The sequence below is a fragment of the Cavia porcellus genome, unplaced genomic scaffold, assembly GCF_034190915.1.
Source record: "Cavia porcellus strain 051 isolate PalLab524CR breed Dunkin Hartley unplaced genomic scaffold, mCavPor4.1 scaffold_5, whole genome shotgun sequence".
In the NCBI taxonomy this organism is placed as follows: domain Eukaryota; kingdom Metazoa; phylum Chordata; class Mammalia; order Rodentia; family Caviidae; genus Cavia; species Cavia porcellus.
The window spans coordinates 48,058,436-48,071,028 of NW_026947488.1; the positions used below are offsets into that span (position 1 = coordinate 48,058,436).

Sequence of the window (12,593 nt, forward strand, 5' to 3'; positions counted from 1 at the left end):
GAAAAGGTACATGAGCAAGTCTGGGAGTCACCAAGTGCTGGCTCCCAGTTACTGTTTCCCATCAAGCTTTCAGTTTCCCAGCAGTAAATGTGGTTAGTGCTCATCCCAACCTGGTGTGTGGGGCGCACACTGGGGGACAGTCACATAGGCCTGCACTGCCAACTTCAGTTGTCTCCAGGGGTCCTGAAATAACTCAACACAAAACCTGCAGCTTCCTGTCATATACCAACTTTAAGGAGGCAGGGTGTCAGAGGTGGCTCCCAGGCACAGCACAGGATTTAGACAGCGGCAGTCTATGGAGCTGATCTTTCTGCATGCAGATCTTCTCTTTCTCTCTGTCTGTCTGTCTCTCTCTCTCTTTTGTTCTTGCTTGCTCTATTGCGCGCGCGCGCACACACACACACACACACACACACACACACACACACACGAGTTTTTCTGCCATTTCTACCAGGCTTTCAAAAGACGCACCCCAATCAAACCTGTTCAACAGTGCAAATCTGTTAGAAGGAAATATTCTCCCTGAAAGGGCATGTTCGATTACGGTTAGATTAGATCAAATGTCAGCTTACTTCAGACATTTACCTTTAGGCAGAGGTGCGTCACTTCTTGTATTTAAAGGATTTGGCTCCCAGCCTGCAGTTCTCCTCTTCTTGGATCTGCAGTTTGGAGACTCCCTGGGGAAGACAGGGTTACTTTGAGTGTCCTGTGTGGTCCAATGCTGAGTGAGCTTGGAACTGTGGCCCAAGCTGACTGAAAATGCTTTGTCTGTAACCTTGAGTGTCACAACATTGTGGTGATTTGGGCTTCAAAAGCATTCAGCACTTTATTTCTTTTAAAAGTTCTTACTATTGGTGATTAGGAGAGAAGAAAATTTGTCATCCAAACTATAAATGCATTTTTAGTGCCTTTGAGTTTTTAAATTGATAGACTTGGGAGTTTTGCATGTCAGCATCTTTGCGTAACTGTTTTGGTAGGGCGAGTTAGGCTTTATTTTTAGGTACAAAAATGGACAGGAGTGGTTAGAGTTGGAGGGATATCAGTTGGAAAGTGACTAAAGGTTTTACAACATGTCTTCCTTTGGATCTCACTCAAGCTGCCACTTTGTGTTCTTCATGATCTCCGTCCTCGTGGGAGGGTTGAGGTTAGGGGAGCAACTCTGAACAAGCTGGGTGCTCTTGGAGGTGATTTAATGCCAAGGGACACACAGGGTCCTGAATTCTGAGGATGGTCCATCTCACTGAGCAAGTGCACTTGGCTGCCTTGGAGCAGCAGGAGGGGCGCTTGTCCTCAGCAGTGGGCTGTGCTGGGCTGACGGTTTTCTGGCATTCACTAAGTCCCACCTTGTTCTCACTTGCCCGCAGAGCTCTCTCGCAGAGACCCTGGACAGTACTGGCAGTCTGGACCCTCAGCGGTCAGATATGATCTACACCATCGAAGATGTTCCTCCCTGGTACCTGTGCATATTTCTGGGACTGCAGGTAAGATGCTCCCTGTGGGATGTGTAACTGCTGGCAGCTTGCATTGCCTACCATCTGGAGTTTCAGAAAATTCAAGTTTGGTTTTTATTTATTAATGATTTTCTTATAAAATCACTCTTTTAAGAATAATTAGGAGTAATAATGTGCAGATGTGCAGTAGTGTGCAGTAATAATGTGGTAGCACATGCCTGTAATCCTATCCCTCTTTTTGGAGGCTGAGGCAGGAGGATTGCCACAGGGGAAGGTCAGGGCTGCATAGTGAGACTTTCTTAAAACATAAAAATAAAAAATAGAATTTTTAACATCAATTTCATAGTAGGATAAAGAAAACTAGGAAAAGAAAGAAGGAAAAATCTTCAGAGAAAAGCAAGAGAAATGACATAGATGAGGAAAGAAGATGATAGAAACAGAAAAAAAAAAAGGAGTTAGAGGGAAGGATGCAGAGAGTGAAAAGGAATTAATTTCCATCTCCCATACTTGGCCACACGAACCTGGCCACACGCATGGCAGGGTGTGTTGTGAAACACGGGCAACCTCCTAAGTGTCCCTGCAGCAGACATGTAGAGGATGGGAACCTGGCCATGGAGCAGCTGTTCCACCCATTATGTCTTCCGGGGTGCATGAATGGGTTGGGGCCAGTGGGGAGACACAAGCCAGCGGTGGCCGCTTGTGCCCTTGGGACATCCCCTCCTGGCTGGCAGCACCATTTCCCTGCTCGTAGGGTTATAGTAGCTTTTTCTGGAGTAGGAGGATGAGTGAGGACACTCGCTTGCTGGCTTGCTTGCTTTCTTCACATCCAGAGATTTATTTACCTTTATGAAATATAAAGTGATATTACTATGAACAAAGAACCCTGCTGATTTGAGAAGTCTAAAGCTTACTATTATTATTGCCTGTTTTGGAAAGGGTTTCACAGTGCAGTTCAGGCTAGCTTTGAATTCACTTTGTAGTCCAGACTAGCCTTGAATTCAGTGATCCTTGGCCTCCGCCACCAGCGTGCTGGGATTGCAGGTGTGCACCACACCTGGCTAGTTAATACACTTTTATTTCTTTCTTTCTTTTTTTTTTTTTCACGGTACTGGGGATTGAACTCAGGACCTTGCACTTGCCAGGCAGGCGCTTACGCCACTGAGCTAAATCCCCAGCCCTATACTTTTATTTTTATCTGTCTGTCTGTCTGTCTATTGGGTATTTATTTATTTTGGTACTAGGAATCAAGCTCGTGACCTTGTCATGCTTGCCAGGAAGTTGCTATACTGCTGAACTGTATCTTCAACACATTTACATACTTTTAAGAACCTGTTGAATACTATAAATATCAGCAAACAGAAATGCACTGTGGAAATCAGTGTGGAGGTTCCTCAAAAAGCTAGGATTAGAGGTCCCATTTGACCCAGCTATTCCACTTCTGGGCATATTCCCAGAAGAACTGAAAACATACCACAGTGATGTATGTGCACCCATGTTTATAGCAGCGCAATTTGTAATAGCCAGATCTTGGAAATGATCCAAATGCCCAGCAACTGAGGAATGAATAAAAAAGATAGAGTATTTTTATACAATGGAGTACTACTCACCTATAAAGAAAGATTGCATTGATGCTTTTTATAGGTAAATGGATGAGACTTGATTCCATACTCATAAGTGGAATAAATTTGACTTAAATGTGTAGATACTGTATTGTCTCCTTAGTGTAAGAAACTTAGAGTAAATATGGTCCAAAACTTATAGTAGATGTTGTGAAAAGGTAAGAAAAACTGCTTAAAGGGAAAAAGTAACTAGGATTGGGGAAAGGAGAAAAGAAAGGGCAAAGAAAAAGACATAAAACAGCTAAGATGACTATTCTACTAAATGTATTAATTCTTGGAAAAGAGCACTTAATAGTCATGATTAGATCATATGATTCTACATGTCTATATCTGGTAATCTAACCAACTTTTTTGAATATAGCAATGTGCAATATTACAACCACTGTTAAATTCCTGTCTTATTTTGAAAGCTTATATTGTTACTGTTTTGAGTTTGTTGTTTTGGTAGTTGTTTTTTTGTCGCTTATTTTTTGTTTTTCTTTCCTGCGGTTTTTTCTCTTTAAAAAAACTGCAGACATAAAATTACACTGGCTTAATAAACCAAGAACTCCTCTAGGAAGCATTTTTTTTTCCTATTGCCTATCTTACTTTGTTCCTTCCTTACATTTGTGTTTCTGACATAAGACCCAAGCTCTCCTCCTGGTAGCTCGGTGGCACTCTGTGGTATAAACATCACCCTTTCTGTAGCCGCTCCTGATCTGACTGGGCACAGAGGCTGCTCCTAAGGTTTCCCTGCACCACTGTAGTACAATGTCTTTCACTCTTTTGGGAAGACTCCCCAAAGGGGAGTACCTGGGTCTAATGTTATTTCTAGTTTTAGTTTTTTTTTTTTTTTTTTGTAGTTTTAGTTTTAGTTTTTTGAGGTGCCAGTGCACCTCTGTGGGTGTCTTTCCTCAGTGCTACCTCCTGGCTGGCACTGCTCTGTGTTTCAGCTTTGACTTTTAAGTCTGACTTTCTACTCTTGCTTCTTGGAGCATGTGCAGTGGGTTCTTCTGAGCTTTCTCAGAAGCCGTAAAGATGGTCTCAGGGGCCAAGCTGTTGTCAGCTTGGGAGTGGGGCCACTTGTGCTTCCCTCCACGCCATGGCTGGGTTTGTAGAGCTCAGGCCCCCTGGAGGCAGGGCAGGGGGTAGTCCTGGGAAGGATGGCTGGGGCCACAGAAGCTGTGTGCCTTGGCAAACAACTTACCCTGGCTGACAGTTCCAAAATAGGTGCAAGGGAAGTGCTTTCTGCTGTTGATGGCTGTGGAAGTCTCCATTAGTTTAATTAGAGTGAGAGCCCCATCTGCGTCCCATTTCTCTTGGCACACATACTCGTGCACGCTGAGCAGTCCAGTCTGTGCCCAGAAGCACCTGGGCTCTGAGCTGCAAGCAGTGCGTGTGAGAAACGTGGGCAGGAGTAGAGGAAATGCAGGATGTTTGCAGGACAGAAATAACCCCAGAGCCCCAGGGAAGGAGTGTGCTCTGCCAGGGCCACAGGGAGTGGGGAGGAGTCCCCAAAGGAGGAGCTGAGCATGGTTTCTCCTGGATGAGTCCTACACTCACTGCGCCCTGAACCTCTCCTGACCTCAAAACACCCTGCCAGACCACAGGAAAGATGGAAAGCACTGTGCCCACAAACAGAAAAACCACAGAATATTGATCCTGAAGATGTAGTTATAAAATACTAGTAAATCAGAAATACAGTGTGGGTAACTTCAGTTTATTTCCATAATATAAGAGTACTTGCGTGCGTTCATAGGGCAGAGGAGAAAAGGCCTTGTGGGTGCCATAGGAAGCTTTGGAGAAGGTGAAGGTGGGAGAAGCAGGAGGCCTCACCCTGTCCCTCTCTGTCTCTCCTCCCTCCCGCAGCACTATCTGACCTGCTTCAGTGGCACCATCGCGGTGCCCTTTCTGCTGGCGGATGCCATGTGTGTGGGGTATGACCAGTGGGCCACCAGCCAGCTCATTGGGACCATTTTCTTCTGCGTGGGAATCACGACTTTGCTACAGACCACGTTTGGATGCAGGTGAGACTGGGATGCTGACACGCCGTGAGCCTTCAGCTCAGGGCGGCTGGCATGGGAGTGTCCTGGTGGCCATTGGTGTCTTCCCCACCCCACAGGGCTCCTCTCATATTTCTTTTCTTGCTGAAAGGCACCGCCCACTCCCAGTTACACAATGTGGAAACTCAGCCTCTCTCTGACCCCTGTCCCCTGCTGGTCCTCCTTGCCCCCTCCCGGGCTGTCCCCCCAGGTCCACAGCCTCCAGGACTCCTCTCTGTCCCACGCTGCACTCCACCCTGCTGCCCACATCTTCCTGGGCTGGCCAGGCTGTGTAGTTCCATTCCTGGTTCAAACCAAGATGGGCCTGGTGTTCAGTCTGTCCTTTGTTTGCTCTCTGTCCCTCCACAATTCCAGCTGCACTGCTGAGCCCTGTTCCCACTGCTCTGCACGTCCTGCCATCTCAGCTTCCTACCCAGCAGTCCTCATGCATCCTCCATTCCTGGCCTGTGCTCCCTCCTGTGGCACATGCCCAGTTGCCCCCTGCATTCCCATGAGTACATCTTGTGTTCATTCTTGAACCATGGCTTACTCCCATGCGCCCTTCTCTGAGTTTGCATCTTTTCTCTCTGCTGGCTGGGGCAGCCTCCTTGATGTTGGGCTCTGGCTTGTTTCCCTGTGCGTCCCTGTGAGAGTGGAGCAGCCAGGAAGGGCTAGGGGATCCTCCCCTGCCTCCCTCGAGCTTGCCCTCTCCGCTGTCCCTTAGCTTTTGCCTTCTTCCTATCCTGCAGCTGTGCTGTGCTAGGGTGGAGTGGGGACCTGCACTGGCAGAACTATCCTAGCATGAGCTCTCTTGTTTTCTCTCTTGCTTGTTAAGAGACCATGCGAGTCAGGCTTCAGCGTCCTTGCTGGGGAGGTGGCAGTGAGAGGCACACAGCTCTTAGCCTTGGAGCCATGGCCTCCGTTTTCATCAGCTGGAGTCCCACCCTTGTGGGTGGTAGTGAGTGGTGCTGGGGTTTCCTCTTACAGTGTAGGTGATGTCCCGAGAGGGCTTCCCACAGCCCCTGTACATGCCACTGATGGAGAGCCATAGGGCTTACAAGTCCTTGGGCTTCTCAGGCTCTCAGCCCTGCTAGGCTGCTGACCATCACGATGCTGGGCAGAGGGGCTGTCATTTACCTGCTGGTGACTGAGGAGGTCCAAGCCTTCCGTGGAGTACTTTAGCCAAGCAATTAAATGTGTGGTAGCATCTCTGTGCTTTACTATATTCAAGGCTCTCCATTGCAAGGCCAGCATGAGAGCTTCACTTTGAGCACAGGGCACTGGCCTCTGGGGAAGTGGTTCTTTCCCTGAACCGCCAGTTTGCCAGTGAACTGGGAGTTTAGTCCATGTGGCAGTGCAGACAGTGCCTCTGGCTGGGAGTAGCTGCTGACCTAAAGAGCAGCCTGGAGATACCTCAGCTGCAGTGATGTCTGGCCTGTGCACAGCTCTGCACTGACACCATGCCCATGCCTGGGCCCACCCATACTGGAGCCTCTTGGACAAAGTTGTCCAAGGTTACATAGCAGAGGGACCTAAGAGGACTCTGGGTATGTCCTTTGGGTCCTGGCAGGACAGTCCCTTTTCCATTCTCAAGGCAGTAAGCTGACGTAGCAAAGGTCAAGGAGCTAGCACCCTGCCGGTTGGTTTGGGACCAGAAATGTGGAGCCTGGGGGTGAGGGGGTGCACCCTGTGCCAGCAAGGCATGACTGTGTCCCCTGTGGCACAGAGAGCAGCAGGGCCTCTGCTTCCCCTCACTGCAGCCATGGGCTTGGTCATGCAGCAGGCAGTGGCTGACCATGCATGCACAGGGGAGGGCGTCTGTGGTAGGTCCATGAAATGCTGGTCTGGGGATGTTGGGATTTCTGTGGCTGTTGGACCATGGTGTCCTCACCCAGGTAACCTCACTCTTGGCCTAGGAAGAGAGAGAATTCTGACTTGGTGCCACGGATACCTAGTCTGTCTGTGCCGCAGGTAGTGAGCAGAAGTATCAGTGTGTGTGGTGAAGTGCGTGGCCCGTACTGTATCGGAGCAGCACTGTCATGAAGGCCTTGTTGCCCTGCTGGAGACTAACAGGTCACAAGCAGGTGGCGGTAGAGACAGGCCCTGAAGACTTAGCGGGTGCTCAGCCTCAAAGGGCCGAGGGAGCATTTTCCACCCTGGCATAGTGGCAGGAAGTGACAGTGAGTCATGGGACTTCTCCATTGGACAGATGGGCTGGAATTTGGCGGGGACCCGCTAGCTAAGCCTGCGCCTCAAAGACTTTGGTTTCAGCAGTGGCAGAGGAGAAGCGAGGAGACCCAGCTACTCAGCATTGAGGGGAGCAGGTGACCTCGTCATCTCGGCCGGAGGCATCCCTATTATTTTAACAACCTGCTGTATTATTGTAGGTTATTATAATCTTCCCCAAATAGCCTAAGAGGTTGTAGGCTTTCATTCAACTTCCATTTGTTCCACTAAATGTGTGTAGCATGGGCTGTCATAAGGCGTGAATTTTGACAGGCCTGTGGATTTATTTTCTGCTCAAAACAGGATCAGTGGGGGCTGAGGATTTAGCTCAGTGGCATAAGTGCCTGCCTTGCAAGCGCGTGGTCGTGAGTTCAATCCCGGTAAAAAAAAGAAACAGGATCAAGTGAACAGAGAGTGAGGGGTGCAAGGGTGGCTCCCTGTAGGAGGCGAGGGCAGAGGGAGCCGAGAGGGGATTCATCCCCAGTGTCCCCACTGAGGTTGACAGGCGAACTGTGTGGGTTTGCTGGGGTTTCTCAGGCTCAGAGCAGCAGCAGGAGTTGTTTCAGCTTTCATGATTTCTGGGCAGGTTCACAGATGACACGGTTCCTGCTGTGAGTAAATTCTGTGTGTTTGTGTATCTCTCTGCTGCTTGCTGTCATCACAGTCATTGCGCTGGGTGCCTTGGGTAAGTGGGCCCCGAGCACCGACTGTCACCCCTGCTTCTGAGGGAGCCTGAGAACTCTGAGCTGGGAGAACCTTGTGCTGGACCAGGTCTTCCTGTCCCATGGGCTCTGGGCTGGCCTGGAAACTGTTGTGCCATGAAGGCAGCCAGAATCGGTGGGGGAACTGCAGCAAGGTCGCAGACGTGTGACTTTGCAGACGTCACCCTGTGTGCTGCCCTCCGCCCTCCCCTCTTTGCTCCGGAGTCACCGCCATCTTTTTATAAGTGGTGTTCATGAATCTCAGCACCGTTTGTGGGACTTGGGTGGCGTGATTACTCACTTCCCAGAGCCCCTGTCTGCTGGGCTGGGGCCTTCTCAGGTAGTTGCTTTTCCTTCTCTCTGCCTCCTCACTCCTGCTTCTTCCTTCTCCTTTGACCTTGCTTCCTTGCACTTTGCCTGCAGCACCTTCCCTGCCGAGCTCACTTGTAGGAGGTTGGGAGAGTTGTCCTCGTCCTTGTTGATGCGTGCTGTCCCTCCCAGCAGTCATTTGGCTTGTTCTGGAAATTAGTGCAAAACTTTCCAACACTTTGCAGTCAGGGCAGGGTCGTTCAGAGACCCCCTTCCCCAGGCTCAGTCAGCCTGCAACCGTCCTGCCCAGGAGAGACACGGTTACCTTCTTCAATCTTAGCAGGTCCTAAATCTGGTCCTAAATTGAGCTCCTGTCTGGTGAAGGAAGGAGGTAGACACACGTATCTGTGTGGGGCCCATACACACTTACCTTGGAATGAGGGCCCCCTGCATCACCAGGATGCTGTCGTTGGTATCTGAGAAGCTGTTCTCTGCTAGTGTCTCCTGTGCATTCTACGCTTAGCTACCACTTGTCCTAAGGTGTGTTGGTAGCTGTCCCTGTGGGCTCTCCAGGCCAGCATTCAGTTGGGCTCCTGTGGAGCCTTAGCTTACAGTGTCTCTTCAGTCTTGAAGCAGTCACAGGGAGGCTGGTCACAGAGCGTCCCACCCTCTGGGTTTGTCCCAGTGAGTCCTCATAGTGTTTGATCTGCTTCTAGTTTCCCTTATGTGTTGGAACCTGGAAAGGGAGCGAGGCCTATAGATGACTCAGGGTGAGCGTTTTTGCCAGAGTCCCTGAGTAGATGGTATCAAGCAGGCACATAATAGCAGGTTGCCTGGTATTTTTTTCCCCATCAAATAAAAAATTTACCAGCTACTTCCCTAAGAAAGAATGCTTAAGTAGTACATTACAGTGAGAGGCCAGGGAGCTCCCAGGGAGAATGACCTTGAACAGCAGCACTGCCCTAGCCAGCCACATCAGACCTTTGCGCTCAGGTCTGCCTTACCTGCCCTGGGACTTTGGCATTGGCCGAGCTGCCTCTCTCTCATAGCTCTTTTCCTGCTGGTGTAAAGTGATGACGGTGTATTGAGTGTCAGTGCACCCTGCAGACTGTTGGCCCTCATCGACACTCAAGCCCTCCAGAAGGAAGGAGGCAGGTGAGGTGGCGGGGTTCAGCCTGGTGGAACTGTTTGACCCTTACCTGTGTGGCAGGGAGTGGGTGTGAGCCGTGGCCACACAGCTAGCACCCTGACCCCTGAACCTGTCGCAGAGCCCATCAGACGCTGATAGTGGCATTTGATGCAGCTCCTTTGAGTCCCTAGTGCCTCCTAGATCACCCACTTGTTATCTAGGGGTGCTGGGCTCCCCGAGGCTACTGTCCACCCTCCCTTCTGGGCTGTCTCCTTTCATGTCACACTGTGAGCAGTCCTGGTGTTCGTGGGACTAGGAGAGTGACTGGGTTCTTTTGAAAGATACAGATACAGATATGTATGATCTTGACTCTCATGTCCCACTGCCTGGCACATCCCATGCTCTGAACTACTCGTCCTCCTTGCACCCCGTCATCGCCTCTGCACTCTCCTCTTTAGGCAGGCAGCTGGCAGAAGCAGCACAAAACAGGAGTGGAGGACAGAGTAGTCCCCAGTACGAGGAGAGAGGAAGTGCTTTTCCTTTCTTTCTGTTAAGTATTGGGACTGTCAGGCACACCTGACATCTTCAGGAATATGTCATTTCTTCCTCTGCACATGCTGAAGATTCTTAGCAGCCAGGATTTTGTAAAGTGCTTTCTACATTAAAATGTACCCTTGCCAACATGTACAGTCTGGTGAATTTCCATCCATGTGGGCAGTCACTTGCACCTGCTGTGATCAACACATGACCTTGTCATACTCCGGACTCTCGTGCCCTTTGTACCTGGTCAGATCTTAAAGTAGGAAAGGTCTGGTATGCTAAGAAACCCTCAGCCTGGAGTAGTTACTACCGTGTTTAACAAGGAGATTACCCAAAGGAAAGAGAGAGAAAATACAGAAAGGAAGGAAGGACCAGTGATATTAGGTTGAATCATTAATGTCATTATGATCCCCATTTTTTTTAAAAAAAAGGCATTGTTAAGAAACAGTGGTTCCAGGGCTGGGGACTTAGCTCAGCAGCATAAGCACCTGCCTTGCAAGCAGGCAGTTGTGAGTTTGATCCCTGGTACCGGAAAAAAGAAAGAAAGAAACAGTGGTTCCTCCGTGGCAGCAGATCTACCTGGAGCCCAGGACTTGGTTGCTAACCACCGCTGTCCGTTGTAACGAACCAAGGTTCCCTGGTGGAGCAGTCTGTCACGGTATGGATTGAGGAGAGGCCACACTGGACCTGGACCATCTCAGGCTAGAAAGCTAGAGACTTGCCTAAAGAATGAGGGATAGAGGAAGGAAGAGGGTGGGGACAGCAGTTACCACCCGAAGCAAGCATCCCCACCTAGGGAGACATTCAGAGTGTCCAGATGTGTCACAGTAACGGCGTGAAACACCTATGCCTGATACATTGTGTAGGCCATCAAATTGCATTGGTTAAAATGAGAGAAATTCCAGTGTGCTTGGATATTAGATTATATTATTAGCCTTCTTTTCTTAGATGTGGTAAGGGAGAAGATGCAGAAGCATGTGCCTATCCTTTTTTTTTTTTTTTTTTTTTTTTAAGGTCAGAGTCTCATTGTGTAGCCCACGCTGGCCTTGAACTCATGGAGATCCTCCTGCCTCAGTCTCCTGAGTGCTGGGATTACAGGCATGTGCCACCATGCCTGGCTAGGATGTGCTTATTCTTAAGAGAGGCCTGCTAAAGTGTGACATGCACTTCAGGTGTGCAAGCTACTTTCAGACAGTCCAGCTGAGAGTTGGGCAGAGGAATGGATAGATACACCATAAATAACAGGAAAATGCTACCAATTAAGAAAGGTTTCTTTGACATATGGTGCTTTGCTTTTTTTAAAAAGCACTAAGAACACACACTCCTTGTGGTTGTTGATAGAATGGTAAAAACTACATTTCCTCAAAGCTAGACATACTTACATTTCTTAGCACTTACTGTTTGGTCCAGGCTCAAGTGTGCATTTGCAAAGAAGGCTGTGTGCTGGCTTTGGTAGCTCATGACAGATTGAGGAGGCCAGATGCAGAGGGCTGTCTGTGACGAGTTTTGTTCCTGTCTTCCATTAAACAGTTTAGTTTCTGGACAGATATGTGTTGTACCTGCTCATTGCTTCCTGTAGCACTTACGACCTTTTCAGTTTCTTTGACTTCTCTCTGATGGTACCAGAGGAGGCTTTGCATCTGGATTGGCTGTGAAATTCACATGCATATCGTCTGATCTCTGTATGAAGTGCTTTCATTTAAATGGTGTCCTCTCCCGGATTTGCACTTACAAATCAGCAGATCAGATCGGGAAGGCTTTGCCCTCTTATTTCTAGTTGACAAAATTCCTTTCTAGGTGCGTTTGTGACAGTGCCTTCGGTTCATTGTTGTTTGGTTCTGAATGTGCAGCGGTAGTAAACAAGTCTCCCTGCCCGTGTGGAACCCCAGCCTCAAGGGCACCAGGCTAGCCTTGGACAGTGGCCAAGTCAGTGGGTGCAGAGGAGGAGCTGAGGACTGACGGGCTTCTGGATGCTGTGCGTCCACCGGAAAAGAGCGCTCCTGCCTGTGATGTAGGAAAGCGCCACTGAACGCTCATGTGATCTGGCCATAACTTATCTGGGATCACTTCATTCAGGCTGCCTGAAAGGCATTGCCACAGCCTGTGCAGGCCCAGCAGTGAGTGTGTGATGCAAGCCAGGCAACTCCTGCCCAGCTCATCCTAGGAGTCTTTTCCTGGTGCCACCCACTCTTAGCAGCTCAGGATCTCCAGCCAGCGTGGGAGGCTCTTTGAGCAGTGTTCTCCTGGCATTTTGTCCTGGATAAGCCATAAAATACTTGCCCTGAAAGGTGCTGAGATCAGCTTCAGATTGAAGTTGACTGAGGCGTGCAACTCAGAGCCAGTCCTGACTTCTTCCACTTCCAGGGACTCACTGGTACAGTGTGATGGTGGTGTCTCTAAGTACAAGCTCTCCAAATGTGGCTCACTGCTCACATGTTCCCCAAGGACACCTTGCTTGCAGTCTGAAACTGATGAAACAGGTGTGCTTTGGACCATGTCTAAGGATGTGCCACCCCCTTCACCCCTGCAGTGTGTTCCTAAAGATTTGTGCCTGCGGGATTGCATAAGGCACAAGCTGTTTCCCCTTTGACCTGTTT

At 49.3% G+C, this 12,593-nt stretch overlaps 1 protein-coding gene across 5 annotated transcripts in view; it reads left to right on the forward strand.

Annotated features, from left to right (window-relative positions):
- Slc23a2 (solute carrier family 23 member 2) overlaps positions 1-12,593 on the forward strand; it is a 108,208-nt gene that overhangs the window by 60,873 nt on the left and 34,742 nt on the right. For all 5 annotated transcript variants that reach the window (XM_063248736.1, XM_063248735.1, XM_003476600.5 and 2 more), the window contains exons 4-5: positions 1,365-1,481; positions 4,919-5,076. In XM_063248736.1, coding sequence (XP_063104806.1) covers positions 1,365-1,481; positions 4,919-5,076 — 275 coding nt within the window. The remainder of the gene's footprint in view (positions 1-1,364; positions 1,482-4,918; positions 5,077-12,593) is intronic.